The sequence below is a fragment of the Plectropomus leopardus genome, chromosome 3 (genome assembly GCF_008729295.1).
Source record: "Plectropomus leopardus isolate mb chromosome 3, YSFRI_Pleo_2.0, whole genome shotgun sequence".
NCBI classification, from domain to species: domain Eukaryota; kingdom Metazoa; phylum Chordata; class Actinopteri; order Perciformes; family Serranidae; genus Plectropomus; species Plectropomus leopardus.
Genome location: NC_056465.1, coordinates 10,587,069 through 10,605,624, shown reverse-complemented (window position 1 = coordinate 10,605,624; position 18,556 = coordinate 10,587,069). Strand labels below are relative to the sequence as shown.

General features: G+C 39.2%; 1 protein-coding gene across 2 annotated transcripts in view; it reads right to left on the bottom strand.

Moving 5' to 3' along the window:
• Positions 1-8,509, bottom strand: part of nfic (nuclear factor I/C) — a 45,652-nt gene extending 37,143 nt beyond the window's left edge. Inside the window, exon 1 of one of the 2 annotated variants that reach the window (XM_042514345.1) lies at positions 8,180-8,509. In XM_042514345.1, coding sequence (XP_042370279.1) covers positions 8,180-8,260 — 81 coding nt within the window. In that variant the 5' untranslated portion in view covers positions 8,261-8,509. Of the gene's footprint in view, positions 1-3,972; positions 4,422-8,179 lie in introns of those variants that run through there. The other variant, XM_042514350.1, reaches the window with a different exon arrangement.
• Positions 8,510-18,556: the final 10,047 nt, after the last annotated feature.

Here is an 18,556-nt window from a genome sequence, read left to right as displayed (position 1 = left end):
CAAATTTCTGTGTCTTATATCCCTCCCCGTGCTCCCTTATTTTAAAAGTCAATATATAATAAACGTCTATGTTGACAAATGGCTTACCAAGTGTGAAAGTGATTCTCTACAGTGTCTGCAGTGCAAAAAATGAGTTTGCCTTTTGGTTAAAAGGAAGTGTATGTGAGTCAAAATCACATTCCTGGTTGGTTGTCTGACAACCGAAACAGAACAAGTGCTCCTTGTGTGTGGCTAAATGGAAATATAATTTCAGTGTTTAAAAAGAGGGAAATAACAGAATAGATGTTTAATTCAGAAGAATAACTCTAACTGTAGGCACTTAACTGAAGACATTTATCATTATGAAAAATGTTGCTTGTTCAATGTAATGGGTATAGAATAATGACACTGTCTGCATTCAGACTGGTTCCTCATGAGCCTCACTTTCACTACGTCTGCCACTGGGTATGATCTCACAAGAAAATGAATGCTCAATTTACAGCACAAAGGAAATGCATCAGGCATTGCGCAACCAGTACAGGAAGAAGATAGTGCTTTTGTTTTCCCTGGTAGCTATAGCTATCACCAGTTACCAAAGAGTATCAGTGTTCTCTGCAGTTACTATTCCCAGTGGTGGAAATGGTGAACAGTGGAACAACCAAAATAACTGTGGAAAGTGTTGTATTTGCTAGACTCTGAGGAAAGCGGAAAGTGATCCGGTTGTCTTTGCGCCAACTGCGCCAACAATAATACCACTTGGAAACACTAAGAGGGTAAGAGTTGAAAAGTTGTCTGTTTCCACTCAGAAGTCAAGAGACAAAGACAAAATCTGATGAACAAAGGTGAAACAGCTACCGTGCAAACAAGTATAAAATCACGTAACAAGTAAAGACACTATTATTAACAGCACTAGATGGAGTCCCAGGTGCAGCACAACATACGACAAGCAGAAATACAACAATTTAAACCATTCGGCCAACATAAAGAAGGACTGAGCGGGTCAATGTGATAAGAGGGCTGTCAAAGAGAGAAATACTGTCAGAGAGACTGACAGAAAAACATAGACACAGACATTTGTATCCTCAACATGTCAGTTATAACTGTCACCAGATCATGTAAATTGCTATTTATAACGAACAGTGTGCAGTGAGAATGTGCGTACCTCATGCAGACTCACGACCAGAAGCCTTAACACGGTTTCAGATGAGAAAGCTGCAGGTAATATGAGTAGAAGGAATTTGAATATAAGTTGAAAGATGAGTAACACTGTTTTGGGGCTTATTGGTAATTGATTGTGTTATTATTTGTGCAGGTTACACAGCGTTGGGTAAAATGTCGAAACTGTGAAAATTCACGACTAAAAATCTACACACATACACATACAAATTGGAATATGCATTCGTATTCTTTTCATTAGATTTATAAAGCCAGATGTACACCTGATTCTGTTTTGTAAATCTCAGATCATTGTGGAACTGAGCGTACGTGCAGGTGCCTAATTTCCAATCCTACAATACAGAATGTATGTAGAAACACCCTTTAACATCTGTTTGCATATCAGTTCTTGTGCTCTAGCTCTCATCAAAACCGAGTGAAAAGATCGGCAAAGAAGAAATGCAGTTTTACTGACTAAGTAAAAACAGCGAGGTTCTCCAACAAAGCAGTTGTCATGATGCACGGCTGTGGCTTTTTGTAGCATCCATACCATCATTTCATCACATGTACTTGTAAACCATCATCAGCAGTGATACCTCAGTCACAGTTATTAAATGGTGCTAAAAGTGCTAATATAATTGGTCAACATGGGTGAGATTTATAAAACATTTACGCAGCTTTAAAAGTCTGACAAATATCCGTGTGCATATTTCTGACTGTGCGAACACGCAGATTTAGTCGTGAATCTCCACAGAGTTTTATGCATCTGGCCCCAGGTCTGAGGTATGTTCTTCCTTTATAAATACCACTTAATGAGTAGGAAATGACATGTGCATTGTATTTGTGTGCACTGATCATTTATACATCTGGCCAAAGCTGTTAACCTTTTTAAGATTTGGAAAGTATAGGTCTAGATTAGGGGTTCCCAAACTTTTCCATGCCAAGGCTCCCTAAATAGCATGGCTGGGGCCCGTCTTTCGCAAGATGATTTAAAAACCCTTTGACAATACCATGTCAAATGTAAAAAAAAAAAATAAAAAAATAAAGTTTTGTACAGTGCCCAGTAAATGACTAGATTAGACAAATCACACAATATCAAGTCATTCATAAACTGCATGTGAGCCCTGAAATACGCAGATATAAATATTATGATTAATGTTATGCAGTGTACAGGAATAGCAACAAAAAAAAAACAACTCTGGGCACTAATTTCCATCTAATCTGGTCATGGCGTCTTCAGATCACAATGCTGTGGTCTTCGTTTGAAATTGAAATAAGGAAATGTCTTTGCATTAAGACAATAACGGATCCAGAACTATGTATTCTTGGAGTTGTCTTTGTCTGGTCAAAAGGCAAAATTACTTATCATGTTTACGCTTTTGAATCCTGCATGCTTGGCTTGATGTGCATCTACCTACATTATCTAAGCAGTATGATAAATGACTATCGGTTCTTCCTTATGAAAAGTTATGCAAGGAATCTTAGATGAGTTTGTAAAAGAGTGGTCGCTCAGTATTTATTTTGGTTGTGAGTTGCCAGCAGGTAGCTGAGTTGGAGTAGATTAAGCTTTATTTGCTCACTACACTATTTTTTTCAAACTATATTACAGAGGGAAACTTACATCGACTGCTCACTCACCTAGCACCACTGAGCTAGCTAAAATTACAGCTCAGCTGACAAGAACGCCGCTAATGTTTACGTCTCACGCTGTTACAAGCAAGAGCCTCATCTCCATGAGTAGATGCACGCTTCCTTCTTTGCTGTGATGCTTGGTGGGTGTAGCTCAGTAGAAAGAAAATAGTTCCTACATTGAACTACTCACAACAAGGTCTGTGAATCATCTTGAGTAACTGTGTCATCATTTCTGGAAAGAGACATTGCTGTTGAGTTGTTCAATTTTTTTTTTTTTTTTTTGAGCACTGCAAGCCGAGTGCCATCTGGTTCCATTATACTGGAGAAAAGGCAGACATCTCTACGACCACTATCTCCAGTACTCTGCAACTCATACCAAAAACTATCTAGATTGATAAATAGCCACACTAATAATAAGAAAAAGTTGTATAACTAATTCGATATGTGAAATGCTCCTTTAAAAAATAAAAACACTGGTACTGGCAACCAAAAACGCACACAGTCACACTGCACTCCACCTCTTCTCAGTCTCATATCTCGCATAATGAAACTGATGTCCCACTTTCTTTGATCTGCTGTTTAGGAATTTAGATCAGCATATGGCACAAGTGTGTGTGTATATTATGATGGGACTGGATCCAGAGTATTAAAAAGTCAGTCTCAAAACAGCTGGAAATGCAGTTTGATGTGTCACACGTTGCACGCTTAAGCATACCAAGGAGAGGAATAAAAAAGTAGGCAACTAGTTGCACAGTGGAAGAACTCTGCAGGTATCTGAGGCTTTCTGTCAAATCCCTCAGATAGAAAATACTTGAAAGCACACATTCACATGCACACACAATGTACACTGTAATCAGACGAGCTGACTAACCCACTGGAGAGAGGATCAGTCTCCTTTCAGCATGTTCCAGCTAATAACCACATGTTAATTCAAGTGCCTGTTCAGCAGGCCTGTTGCAGTCTGTGTGATTCAGCTCTCCACCCCTCCACTACCTGCTCCTGATATGAATCATAGATTTATATCTCTGTCTGCCCTATCCTGCACAATGACAGCAACAGCAGCTAGGAATTGTTAGAATAGTTTTGAGTGCAGACATTTTCTCCATACACACTCTGCATTATCAAATCAACACGGTGTCACGGATAATTAGTTTCCATATCCATGAAGGGTGAGCTCTCCTACAGCAGCAGCACAGTGCAGTTTACCTGAGACAGAGAGAGAGGAGAAAACATCATGTTGATGAGAAGCAGCTGAATCAGAGCGGGCTTTGCTTTAACAGAAACATCCCGAGGCTCGCCATTTGTTTCTGCACATTTCTACATGCTCTTCCCCGCTGACTCAGTTCAGCAGCGGTACCTCCGGGTTACAGAAAACGCTGCATTTCCTGGGCTGTTTCACTGGCTCTTTTTTTTTTTAAGAATCCAGATACGAGAGAGCTGTGGTCGCCTCGGATGACTCTGCCGCGTTAACTCCAGAAATGATGACACGCCAGAAAAGTTGAGGCCCCGGAAAAATGCTCCGCAGGGGGAAAAACAGAGAGAAAGTTCGGAATAATCATTTTGTGGGGAGCATGGCCGGAGGTGTAACGGAGCACGGGGGACGGTGTCACTTCGGGAGGGAAGGATGAGGGGGCGAAGAATAAAAGAAAGAGAAGTGAAATGACGTTATGAATTTAGCCCATCCCAAACGACGGGCTTAAAGCCGCAGCAGCTGCTGCACTGAGCCTCCCAAACCGGCCTTTACAATGTACAGTTCATCCAAGGATCCGCTTTACATCCACTACTGTGCGCTGTCTGCCGCCTGCTGTGGTCTTCATACCATGCACACACAAGAGAGACATTTTTCTTTAAAATTGTAAAGTTGTACACTCTGGGAGTAACAGACACACTTCTCCACATTAAACTCTGAAAATGTCATTAAAAATCGGTGTTAAATCGAAATTTTAAAAGTCACTTTTTAATTACATTTAGAGCAGTATTAGCGAACTTTGTTACATTTACTGTCAAACAAAAGTGTTCAATATTAAATCTAAATGTTAAATGTTACGTTTAAATGTTAAATTTAAATGTTAAGTGTTATTTCTAACTGTTACATGTTAAATCTAAATGTTAAATATTAAATTTAAATGTTAGATGTTAATTCAAAATGTTAAATGTTATGTCTAAATGTTAAATTTAAATGTTAAGTGTTATATCTAACTGTTATATGTTAAATCTAAATGTTAAATATTAAATCTAAATGTCATATGCTAAATCCAAATGCTAACTGTTAAATCTAAACATTAAATGTTAAATCGAAACGTTACATGTTATATCATCTCTGTACAATGTAGCACAATCCATGTGTTCACATTAGTTCTCCTGTCAGAGTTTGTCTGACAATGGTTAACACACACGCTCATCAGAGCATGATTTTGAATTTTTTTTCTCATGAATCCATCCCCAAAACAAAGCAACACGTCATTTCCACCTCCCAAAGTGCTACTCATACAGTGGTGGGCTACGGTGTGCTTCTAAAAACTACAAGTGGAGTGTTACTAAACACCTTTATCCTATTGGAGCACTGTACTTAAGAACAAATGACACTGTAACATCTGACAGGTTGATATTTACTTGGTAGAGTTTTCTTTGTCATGATCAAGTTAAGACAGACTATCTTAGTTTACTGAAGCTGCTAACACTTAAAAAAGAACAAGGTAAATTTACTTGTCATTTTAAAGTTACAACTTCACAAAATTAAGTAAATACAGCTAAATTTCAAGTAAACATAACACTTAGATATAAAGTAAACATAAATGAAGATTGATAGTTATATTTAAGATAGATCATTTTAAGATCAGCTCATTTTACAGTGTTGAGGTAGCCTGCTTGTACTTAACATGAGTATTTCCATCTTATTGTTGACTATATTATACTTCTACTCCTCAATAGCCTAAACATCAGAGGGAGATTTTGTACATTTTACTGCACCACATTATTTTAACAGTGATTGTTAGCCCACTGGTTATGCTACTTAACAAGTTAACATTTCATATCTTTAAAAAAAACACGATTAAAAAACTAATAAAATGGGATGCACATATGAAACTACTCAATGTGTAAAATATTTCAAATAAACTCCAATGGACAAACTCAAACGCCAAAACGCAACTTAAATTTATGCATCAGTAATAATAATAATAAAATTGTGTACTCATGCTCATAGCAAAGCACTAATTAGAATATATATTGGGGCAGACCCCCCCTTATATTTAAATATACTCAAAATGTCCCCCTCCAATGCATTGATGATATAAGTACAACCATGTACTGCTGTCCAAAATAGTAATTAGCAAATGTAACCATACTCATAAATACACTACATATTGCCATACCGACAGTGTTGCCGTTATATAATAACTGAATCATATAACAAACTGCACAGAATGATAGAATGAACCCCTTTCTCTTTAGCCTATACCTATATATAATATATATATTATATATATATATATATATATATATATATATATATATATATATATATAGGCTAGTCACATGATGACTTCATAACCCAGAGTGAACCCTACTCTATTAAAATATAGATGAGTGGTTTATTGTTACAGATGCATCTAAGTCTTAACAGTTTTTCATCCTGTTGCTGGTGAAGATGGAGCTAATTTAACCAGGCTACTTTATATAGCATTTTGGGTAGTTTCATCTATATGACACCGCACTGAACTACAGACCTCATTAACTGACCATTGGACATAATCCTGCCATGTTCTTCGTAGCAGGCTGTGTGGGAGTTTATACACTGACAGGTAAAACTGCATAGGCCTATGCAGTTTTTCAGTAAAAGGTAGAATACATTCAATCTGTATCAATGTGTTGACCATGTTTAATAAAAGTGACACAATATTTCACTTTTAACTGTAGGCTTTTTATGACCAGATCATTACTCTTATCATATAAGGCTACTGTTGTTGATTGGAAATTAGTTTTGTTTGATCCTTCAACTAGAGCAACATTAATTAGAAACAACAACAAACAGACGCTGTCACATCAAGACATCAAGAGCAGTCTGATTTTATTTCAGCCTTGTGGGCATTGCATGCTGTGTTCAGGAGAATTTTACCACAGCAATCAATTAAATAGTCTATTCTCAGATGTAATATGTGTCACAACTCATTTAATGGAGCTGATGGTGATGGAGGGGCAACCTTTGTTTGCTTCCTTCTCTACAGTGGCATCTGAGCTGTACTCAAGTGGCTCACTTCCCAACTTGAACTGGAATCTTCCAGTGAGTGTTTCCAACAGGACTGCAGCTCTGTGTTTATTGTAGCGGGGTTCTGTCCCAGCTGTGTGCCGGGGCAGGAGGCCCTCTGTCGGCCTGTCATTCTAACTCAGCCCGCTGGCTCTAACTGCGGCCATTTTCTGCTGACTAACACACACACGTACACACACACAAACCAGGAGAAGAGGGCTGGAGCTGAACTTCAACTTGGCCTTCCGCCGTCCCGCGTGACGAACGGAGCGAAGGCAGACGGGCCTGCCGCTGCACGCTCTCCTGCAAAATCCCCAAACTCAACAACTCTCACCCGCGACTGCACGCGCTGATACACGCACCAAAGCATGTTGTCCGATAACTAACGCGCCGCCAGGGGTCGGAAACCACAATTGCCAGTGTATCGCCAATACGCCCAGCTCTCCCACACGGAGGCGACGTTGCTCCAAACTTCATTTGAAACTGCAGGAGTTTAAAGTTGACTTGTTTATTGTCGGACATACCTTGTGTCTCGTGCGTGACATAAAATCGTATTATTATTGATGGTCTTCTGGCAAGTTCGGCACTAATAAAATACTCAAAATTGGTTTTATATCAACAAAATATGAAGTTTTAAAATCGTTTTACAAGGCTGGCTTCCGCCCTGCATAGTGTGTTTCGCGAAATTACGCCAATTGGAAGAGTGGGCAAACCGATTCTAAAAGTTAAGATTTTATTCAAATACGGGATGTTTCACGTGTCTCTTGAATGCCGAATGTAAAAACGAATCCTGATAAATCAACATTGTTTTCAATTTCTGTTCTGCCAAGTGAATACGGTTGCCAGCGTGCAATTGATATTTTATTCGCCGGGTTTTTAAATGCAATTCCGCGCCACCGATTTTCTCCACAGACAAGCGTCACTTATGCGACTATAATGTTAGGAAGCTGCTACAAAGTAAAAGACGGTGACAAACAGAGAAAGAGGCTTGCTGACACAGAGAGAAATGGATGCAACTATAGCCGCGTTCTGCTCCACTTTCAGCTGCGTAGCTAATGTTACTCTCTCAACTCCTCGCATTGCGTCTTTTTGGGAAAACACGAAACAGCACACCAATAGGAAGGGGCACTCTACTACATTATTGTACCGGAACAGGTTTTGTCCTACCATTTCGAAGCTGAGCCGCCACCGGGGGAAGTTAAAGCTGATCTCAACGCCTGCCCATCTCACGCTGTCGGTCGTTATCATTCCATATTAATTTCTATCATCATGCGCGTGCCAGATGGAGTAAATCCGCGGTGCTCGAGACCAGAAACGTCCCGCGTCAAGCTTCGGGCTCCACGGCAGTAACCCCCCCGTCCGGTAGGCTGCGGCAGAAGAGAATAGTGCTACATTCACCTTCTACCTCTCTTCTTTATAGCTTTCTCCGGCTCTGTCTGTCTCTAACCCTCATCTCACACTGTTAGTCTGTTCTCTCTCTCTGCTTCTTTCTGTTCCTTTCATCCTTACTTTTTTACCTCTTCCCTTGCTTTTTTTATCAGTTTCTTGCCCTCTTTTTCTCCTTACACTTTCTCTCTTGCTGTGTTTTATTTATTACACGCTAACAGATTCAGCATCCCCATCAAACTGAACAGGACCCTTGATTTAATGTGTCAGAATGTGATGCAATGTCCCACTGGTTTCAACTCTGACCTAGTATCCCAAAATTAATTTCCTGCCAAATATTTAGCCCAATTACTACTGTTTTCACTCACTCAAATAAGCAAATACCTCTATTAAAAGCGTCACTGGCTCTGTGACTCACTAATAACCCAAAATAAACTTAGAAGAGTATCTGGAGTTTTTCTTTTGGGACCTCCACCTCCCTTGCCCCGGGAATTCCCCCCCTGATGCAACTATGTTATTGCAATGTCATAATTAGTCTCTCCATTCACCCACACAGATAAAAAAAACATTAAGTCTAATTAGAATGACATATTAACTACAAATATGACCACAGGGTTGTGGTTTTGTTACAAGAACAAGCAGAATACTGAGTTAAACGTAGAGGTGAAACGTCTGCTGTGGCTCACCATTCTCTTGCCATAATTCTGAAGTGGTTATGGCCCAAAGGAAATGAAAAATGATTGGCAAAAGGTGACTCATTTCAACCATCCTAAGAAGCTGAATTAAGATTCAACACTGACCTGCTTCTTCTCAGCAGACTTGTACTTCAAATATCATATTTTTATGATTTTTTTGTGAGCATGTCCACTGTATTATACAAACTTCTCTCATCCAGGGCTGTAATCACATATTTACATGGGGGTGGGGGTCATTTTTAATCACCACTTTCTGAAACACAACTCTTCAGGGGGGACTGGGGGGAATTCTTCCTCACAGATATTTTTAGAAACTTAGCTGCTCAGCAGAACATTTTAGAGTGTTTTGAAACAAAAATCTTTTCTTAAAGTTTTGATAACTGAGTTCCATGTTAGGGAGCCAGCATATGATTGAGGGCCACACAGGAAAAGTGCACATACAGACTTTTTTAAAATTACATATTATACTATGACCTTTTTCTCATCTTTTTTTATGATTTTTTTAATCCTTTACAACAACTGTCACAGTCGATTGTAACATTGCCAGTATAGCACTCACCTGACAAGCCAATTTTTCACTTTTTAAAACATTTGAAAAGAATAAAACAGAGACAGTACAGTATTTGACATTGATTTTATCTATACCTCAGCAATCAAGCAATGGCTTCTGCTGGGGTATGGCATCACCACTTGGACAAACTGCACACAAAACTGCAGTACACCCTTATACTAGAACCACCGTGATTATGGCAAGTTGACAAGTTCCTTTATGATTATGATTACATCAGTAAATGATGGACTCCAGTGCGTGGTTGATTTTCATCGCATTGCAATTTTTTTCCATCAAATATTTTTTTTATCAGTATGGGGCAAATTTTAATATTATTGGAGATGTGTTCCCCGAATACATGTTGTAATTATGAGAACTGTTAGTATGTATTTTTATGATTATGCATCTTCCATATGAACTCTGTGTCTACCTCAAGGAAATACCTACCTATATATGGTGAAGTCTCAGTGCCTGAGCGCCTTGATCATGGATACCTGAGCTGGACCAGTGCCAGTAAATTTAGCAGCACAAATACATGCCTCATTCCTCAAAAGAAGTCTAGTACCTGACATGTTAGTAATTGATACCTTCCATCTACGTCACAGCATTGTATAAATACTATTGCCTTTCTATGTGATCTGTGTCAGCCAGCTTTCTATGTTCTGTTACTGTTAGTTTGTGTTTAGTCATGTCTAAAGTTCATTGTACTCATCTTCATTTATGTTGCACTTGTTCAATGTACTCGCGTTTGTTGTTATTGTAATCATAATTCTATACTTATACTTTTGCTTGTGTTAAACGTTTCCTGTTTAATGCTTTAACCAGTGTTTCCGTCCTTCAGAATTCATCACAAATAACTCATACTATCAAGAACTTAAGGTCAACTTTTGTCAGATGTTTTCAACCGCAGCTTAGGGTAATCCATCAGTAAATATGGTTTAGGTTGCATAATTCTCATCAATTCTCATCACTCCATTCACTATTGATGACCTTGAGGTTTGATTAAAAGCTCTGAAAAGGGAGGCACAGTGCTTAATCTCTAAGAAATAAACACCAGCAATTTGAGTTTTCTGTCATGACTTCTGAAGGATGGAGACACCTGTTGAAGCTTCAATCAGCACACGTTTAATATGAGTAAAAGTATGAGTATACAATTAAAATTACAATCACAAACATGAGTACAATAAACGAGTACAACATAAATGAAGATGAGCACAAAGATGAACTAAAACGAAGACTACAAATGATGACAAGTACAACAAAGACAAGAGCTCGGGTCAGCCCAGACAGAGACAAAGACTAAACGCAGATTAACTGACACAGACTAACCATGGAGGATGCATAATCATAAAAATACATTTCAACACTTGTAGAGCAAAAAAAAAGGTAAGGAAGTGCTCAGACCTTGCAGAAGGATTGTGTGTCGAAATTGGTGTTTCAGTGACGGGTCAGGCAGTTTAATGGACATTGCATGAAGTCAGACTTTATGGACGATGTCCGGGAGGAAAACCACTGCTCACAAATCAGCACGAAACTGCAAGATTAAACTTTTGCCCCAAGAACATGAAAACAAACGTGATGATCATTGGCAGCACATTCTTTGGTCAGATAAAACCAAATTAAATGTGTTTGGATCAGACAGGGTCCAGCATGTTTGGCATGTGAAACATGGAGGTGGGAGTGTGTTGATATGGGGCAGCATGTACAAAAGTTGTAGTGAAGATGACGTTTATAGATGGTGCCATGAAAGCAAGTTTGTATTCCCAATTACTGAATGAAAAGATGACTCCCAGTCTTAATGTTGTCAAGAGAGGGACTTTCCAGCATGTCAAACTTACCACAAAATCACAAACAAGTCTTTGAATCACAAAAAGTGAAAACTATAATTTGGCCAAAAATGTCCCCTGACTTGAGTCTGATAGAACACATGATCTGCTTTCCAAAAAAAAGGCAGACACACAAAATAAAATAAAATATATTTTTTTCTTAATTGGCAAACACACAGATTAAAAGGCATAATTTTGAATGATGAATAGCTTCCAACAAAATTTTTCATACTACTTTTTTGAAATAAAAAGTTGTAATGTAATTTTTCAAAGTAAATATTAAATTCTAATTTATAAATAAATTATAGTGTTAGTTATTCCATAGCTGTATTACCACAGGTATTTTCTCTGTTTTCATGTCTTGTTACCCAGCAACAATATTATTGTACCACGTAATTATATAAGGCCCTGCACACAGTCCTATTTTGACCTCTTTTCAGGATTGTGTGGGCATGCAGAGTTTGACTGACATCTCCTTTTTTCTCCTCCTTGCACAGATAAGTTATATAAATATTTCTTGCTGAATTGTTTCTTCACAGCCTGGTAGCACATTTTCCGAGACCCAGTGTCATTCCACGGCAAATATCACCATGGCCTACACTATAATAGTTATAAGTATAACAAAGAACAGGCATCAAGCATGAGCACTGTCAGCGTGAAGAGTCACTTTAGGACAGTCATCAGACTTCTCACTACTGACCTCACCTCAGTGATAAAAAAAAGTTTAGTTGGAATCAGCAGCTCTGTGAAAGTTTTTTTTTAATCACCTTTTGGAATACTGCTCACCTCTCCAGTGCAGAAAATGTTTATTAACCAGCAACATCAAACTGCCACCGAAATCCAGCAGCTCAGCAGCCTGAAGCCAAAGTGGCTCTTTCTCTCTATAAGCCACCACCCAGCTCAGCTTCTCGTTTTAATATCACAGGACTCCCATCAGACTTTGTGTGAATACAGTAAATGAAAAGAAAATCAGTCCCATGTGTCTCCGGGCCTCAAACCTGTTCCTGTAACCGTGCTCTTTTAATTATGTGATCTTTGGCAAAGAAGACTTTTGTTTCAAACAATTGTATCTCAGACTTAATCTTTTTAGACAGAGATTTGAGTTAAACCTGTCATTACAATACATTACATTACATTCATTTTGCGTTTATCCAAAGTAACTTAAATTACGTGCATTCAACCCCCAGAATCACGCAAGCGCAACAACTTCAACAAATACTGCTTCACATCATTTATTTAGAGACAATAAGCAATAAATATTATATACACACACATATATGTATATTTTTTTTTCTTTCCAAAATAGATTTATAAATATTCATATTTATGTGCTTTATGGCCTTTCTATTCTATTTCCTTTACTTTACTTTAGAATTTATTATATTTGATACAATATATAAAATCAGCATCATTCTATGAATTTAATATAAGACAAACCAAACCATATTAGGACAGTCAGTGCCAAAAAGGCCCACTGGTACAGGTAACCTTTCTAGCTGTGACCATGTGATCTGTGACCATGGGCACTACTACAGTAGATATATGAGACTTAAATGTACTTCTTTTTGACCTTACTAGATCCAAGTGCTTTTTTTCCAAGTGCTAGGGCTCAGCAGGTCAGTAACTAAAGTATCAATATTACCATGTCTTGTTTTGAGTATCTATATCAGCATCAGCAAGACTAACAAAAAAGAAACAGTTTACATTAGATCAGGTTCTGCCTACATGAATACACTATTTGCATCTCTGCTGCTGCTGTTGGTTGCACGCACATATCAACCGCCCTGTTACTATAGAAAATACGCACAAATTTACCATTAAACAGATTTACCATGATTTTCATTAAAGTTATCATAAGCAAATTATGGGAAAATGGGCCCCTGGGCACAGACATGCAGGAGGCCCCACCACCTTTCCTTTATACGAGCAAAGACACACATCTTTTTGCCTTTGTTTTGTGTCACTTTGTAGTCGTAAGGCATCTCTCTGTGGTTTTGCATGTCTTTGTGGGTTTTTTTATTTTTTTACGTCTCTCTTTAGTCATTTTGAGTCCTATTAGTCATTTTACGTGTCTTTGTAGTTATTTTAAGTCTCTTTGTAGTCATCTTAAACCTCTTTGTGGTCATTCTGTGTCTCTTGAGTCTCTACCAAATTAGTTCTTTTATACTGATATTTTAACAAGTTTAAAAGGGTCTCCACTGCCTCCAGGAATTAGCCATATGTTGGCATGCTAATGGTTAACAATAGCAATGACCATTCACCTTTATATGTTACCACACCACCTGTCTTATCAATTGAAGCATTACTGTACAACAGTGTTACAAAATCTTTTTTGCACTGTGAGGCAAAGTTTAGTTTTAAACCGTGCAGGTGGTGACAGACTGATACATATTTTCTCTTTGGAGATTACTGTAGATGTATTCGCTCGCTGCTGAGACTGTTTAGTACTACAAACCTGTATACTCAACTGAACCTAACTGGACTCGGCTGCTGCTGATACCAGCTCGTACAGAGTCATAACAACCTCCTCATGATATGTGTGTGTCCATGACCTGATCATTACATGTAATTGCCCACTAGACCAACAAGTAGGGCTGGGTAATGTCTAAAATATTACGATACCAGTACCAAGACCGTGTAGTATATATACTTTAAAACGTTTTGGGGGCATCTCTGCACACTGAATTGCCAACTCTGTCAAAACACCAAGCTCAACTTCACCATACTACAGACTGTATGGGTTGTAGCTGCTGCTGTAGTTGGCCAATCACATCTCGCATTACATTAAAGAAGGCTTGCGGTGATTGTCTGCAAGCAAAAACAATACAAACACGCATTTTTTCTAGATCATTGTACAAAAAGGAATAAATGTAGGTATCGTTTGACAAGATAAGTTTCAAGACTACTTGGTACTGTTATTATGTCAGTTGATACTCACAAGGTTATCAAGTACTGATAATCGGCCTTACCAACCAGGCATCATGATCAGTGCCACTATGAATGTGTGTGTGTGTGTGTGTCCTAGAACAGAAGTGGAGCAGTTGCTGACTCAGCCTCCTTCAATCTGCATAGTGACTCCCCCTGGAGGCCTGTGTGTTCCCTCACACGCGAGCACACACGCACACACACACACACACACGCACACACACGCACACGCACACACACAGTGTGCCCGAAGCTCTTTTTACAAACCAAAGTTAAAAGTGGTTTCATTGCTGAGAATAAGAATAATAGTAACTAATACAGTTTATAATTCCACTGAGTCAGCAGACAGAATGAGATGTTTCAAGCTGGCTCTGCATGACCGCGAGGTGAACAGGTACAGGTAGAGAGCATTGAACGTCATGGAGATAGCTGATGCTAGTCATGTCACCTAATTATTTTCTGTCCAGAAATAAATGTAACAGTTTGAAACATCTTGGTTTACTGTTGCATCTTGCATGGTTGCTAACAAGGCTTAGGAGCAATGCATTCGGCTAAACCCTGCACACAGGTTGTCTGCACTGAGCTACTAACTGAATACTCATGCAGCTGTTTAAATCTCTCTCCTCATTATATAAACATATAAGGGAAGCTCCTGTAAATAATTGGAGGAGACCATAGACTGTATTTAAAAAAAAAGTGGAGCCTCCATGGCCGCAAAGTGACGCCTGTGGAGAACCTGCATTCTTTATAATGACCAGCAGGGGGCAACTGGTTGCAAAAAGAAGTTTGTAATCCTTAAACCCTAACCCAAAATTTCATCGCTAGTTTTAAGTTTTCTTCAGTTAAAATACAACATGATGTTCATTTTCTAACTTAAGGTCCTATTTACAATAAAATACATGATGAAGCAGGGTATGCTTTAGAATGTGACTACCTTGTAAATGACAAGACCCTGTCATGAGCCAAATGCAGGCAGATAAGTTGTATAGTTGGGTGTGCATAGCATTTTTGGGTTCTCAGTCAGCTTCAACTTTTGGTCCAAATATGGCAACCTCTGGCTCCAAAGAAACAAGATGGCAACTGCCAAATGCCCAACTTTGGGCTTCAAATCACGAATGTATGAAGAGATCTTGATTCGGCTTCCAAAGTGAGGCCCCGTTCACTGACACTGGGTCAGTGGTGCATGAAGCCAAAAAAGTATGACTTACTGGGTGTAAAATTACCCAGCTCATTTGGCCTTTAGAGCAAGCATGCTACTTACTTTCAGTCAACTTACTGGTAAATACAGATAAAATGATTCAATCGTACAGTTTTTCTTAGCTTTCTATGTTATTGATCTGAATGGATCAAATCCTGATAGTGATTTAGAGACGTCTCTTTCACAATGTAAGGCTTTGGGGGAAAGTCTTTATGGGCACCAACTGCATCATGTAACGACCTGGAAGTTGTAGTTACACGGTTTGACCAGTATGCCAAACTGGCTTCAAGTCCAGCAAACGTCGTCCTCAAACCACAGCATAACACCACTGCGGCTTTGTCCATTTCTTTTATAGAGTCTTCGTAGGAGACAAATGTGTGGCAGAGATAGATTATAATCTGCTGTATTTTCTGGGGTTGGGCAATTTGTGACAGTCAATTTTGCGAGTTTGCAGGTTAGAGGAGCAGATGTAAACATAGCACAGTTCGAATTTACGAGAGCCACAAGGAAATATGTTGTGATTAAACGAAATGTGCATAAAATATCAGCTTGTATATAACTAAAACCTGATTGAAACACAAATTAAGTAACCTAAAATCAGATTACTGTGACACAGACCAGTAGTGGTGATTTGGGGTCATCAGACTTGAAATTGAACAGTAATTCACTCCAAGCTGCAACTATACATTTTGCAAAGACGTTTGTGTTCAGCTACACATACCTATGTTTAACAGCAAAAAACAGTATATCAGCACTATGTCCACCTCCAGCTCCTCCATCTGTCTGTCTCCCTCCCTCCCACATGTGTAGTTTGTGTATATTTATGCATCTTTGATTGGGCCAATAGGCATGCTATCTCCTCTTCGGGAGATTATTACATTATAATTTCTTTTGTGAGCACCGTGATCTCATAGAAACCCAACCTTTGAACTACGCTCTCCTTGACTCACATTGTGCATCCTGGAAGTTCAGCACTAGACGCAGTCCAGCAGCTGACTCTGTAATGATCTGCTGTCTTATTAAAACAGATGCTGAATACATGCAGATTGTACAGTAAATTGAGACAATTAAAAGTCATCATCATTTTGCTTGTTCCATTGTGGGAGTTTGATGAGGACTCTATAAAGAGCATACATTTCACACTCAGAATTTAGGCAAATAAAATATACAGGGTAAAAATAATGCACTACAAAAAAAGATTAGGGACTTCATAGTGAGACTGTTTTCAAGAGCAAACTTAAACTTAAACCCCTACAAAGGGGGCAAAGCATGAAAGTGGTGCTCTTTGGGCAAGGAAACACATGTGCACAAAAATGATGATTAAAGAGTATTAAATCCACCCTTATGACTTTTATTCTTATTAAGTTCAGCGAGAAAAGTTTGACACTCCTGTTCAAGCACCCTGTGTATACCTGAATGTCCTGACTAATATTATGTATGGCTGAAATATAATCAGAGATAACTTCACACTTCCTTCTTCAGCTGCTAGAGGGCAGCCTTTCACTACTCATGGTGCATAGAAGCAGCAAAGTACCGTCTGCCTAACCTCCGGAGGTAGTAATAAAGGGCAGCTGTGCCTCTCTGAGCATCCAGAGGACAGATGTTGGTGCAGGAATGATCTGCTTTAAGACTCATCAGCTGGGCTTACAGAGCTCAGCCTCTTCCTGCTGGATCCACACATCACACAGAGTTAGACACTTTCTGTGATAACATTTGTGATAAAGTTACAGTTGGAGGTCTTTCTCAGTGTCATGGTCTGTGACAGTTAAAGCAATAGACAGGTCACACCGAGCAGTGACGTCACTGTATGCTGGCAACCTGATGACACTGAGCATTCAGCAATAACCAGGATGTGAGATGCAGTCCCTCATGTCACAATCTGACATTTTATTTGATCAACCTCCGCCTCCTCCCTAATAACAAAGTGACACTACTTAGAGGACGTCAGAGTTATGATTCAGACAACCACTTTTGGGCATTTCAATTGGCGCTTTTGGCCTCACCGAGTCAAACCATGCCACGTTGATCTGCATTTCCATTACCAGGTTCAATGTGCCAAGCTGTGCCGAGCTGAGCCCAAGTCAGGTCAAAGCTTACCAAACCACCTCTGAGTGTGTTGCAGTGATGTCACATGGGTTTCATCATCATTTAGGGACAATTCAGCAGCATGTTTAAAGTGCCTTTCATCATCCTGCTTCTCAAGCAACAAACAGCACATGTAGAGCAAAATCATTAGAAAACCACTAGAAAATCCATGTTGATAAGTAGCTGGCTACCAACATCCATTGCATAGTGTAAAAATAAACGGTGGTAAAAAAAATTGCTGCTTTTAAATGACGTCGACTCAAGACAAGCGTGAAATCCGTTAAAGATACACCTTCAAGCTGGTACCTCTTGAGATACAAATCCCTGCAGCGCGGGGCTGATGCACTGAGCCAAACAGAGCCAAGCTAAGTCAGCAAATGTGTTCGAAAAATAGGCTATAGAGGTCCTTGTCAGGTTAACATAAACATAGGAATTTAAAGGACAGATGCTGGTTTTCTAGTAAGGACGGTGTCAGAGACACAGCATTGCTGCACCGACAATAGTAGGTTGGAAAGTTGAATGCCATCCATCATCGCAGCCCTGTCTGGTCCTGTGATGTCTGAGGTTTCCCCAAACTTCATTCATCCTCTGAGAGCTGTTCTCAGACTGTCCGAGGCGTGCTGCTCAGTAACACAAGTGCTCTCCATGAATGAGAGGGCACTCATGTTGACAAGAGAGATCACAGTGACACTGGACTTCCCTGAAAGCCTCGTCGTCCAGCAGTGTGAAGCTGGCAAGCACTATGACTGAACAACACAGTGTTTCCCTCAGGCTTATCTGTACTGCCTTATTATGTACAAGGCTCTCAATCACAATATGTCTGTCAGTGTGTGGTGGAACATAATTAAGCACATTTAATCAAGTAATGTACAAATTTTA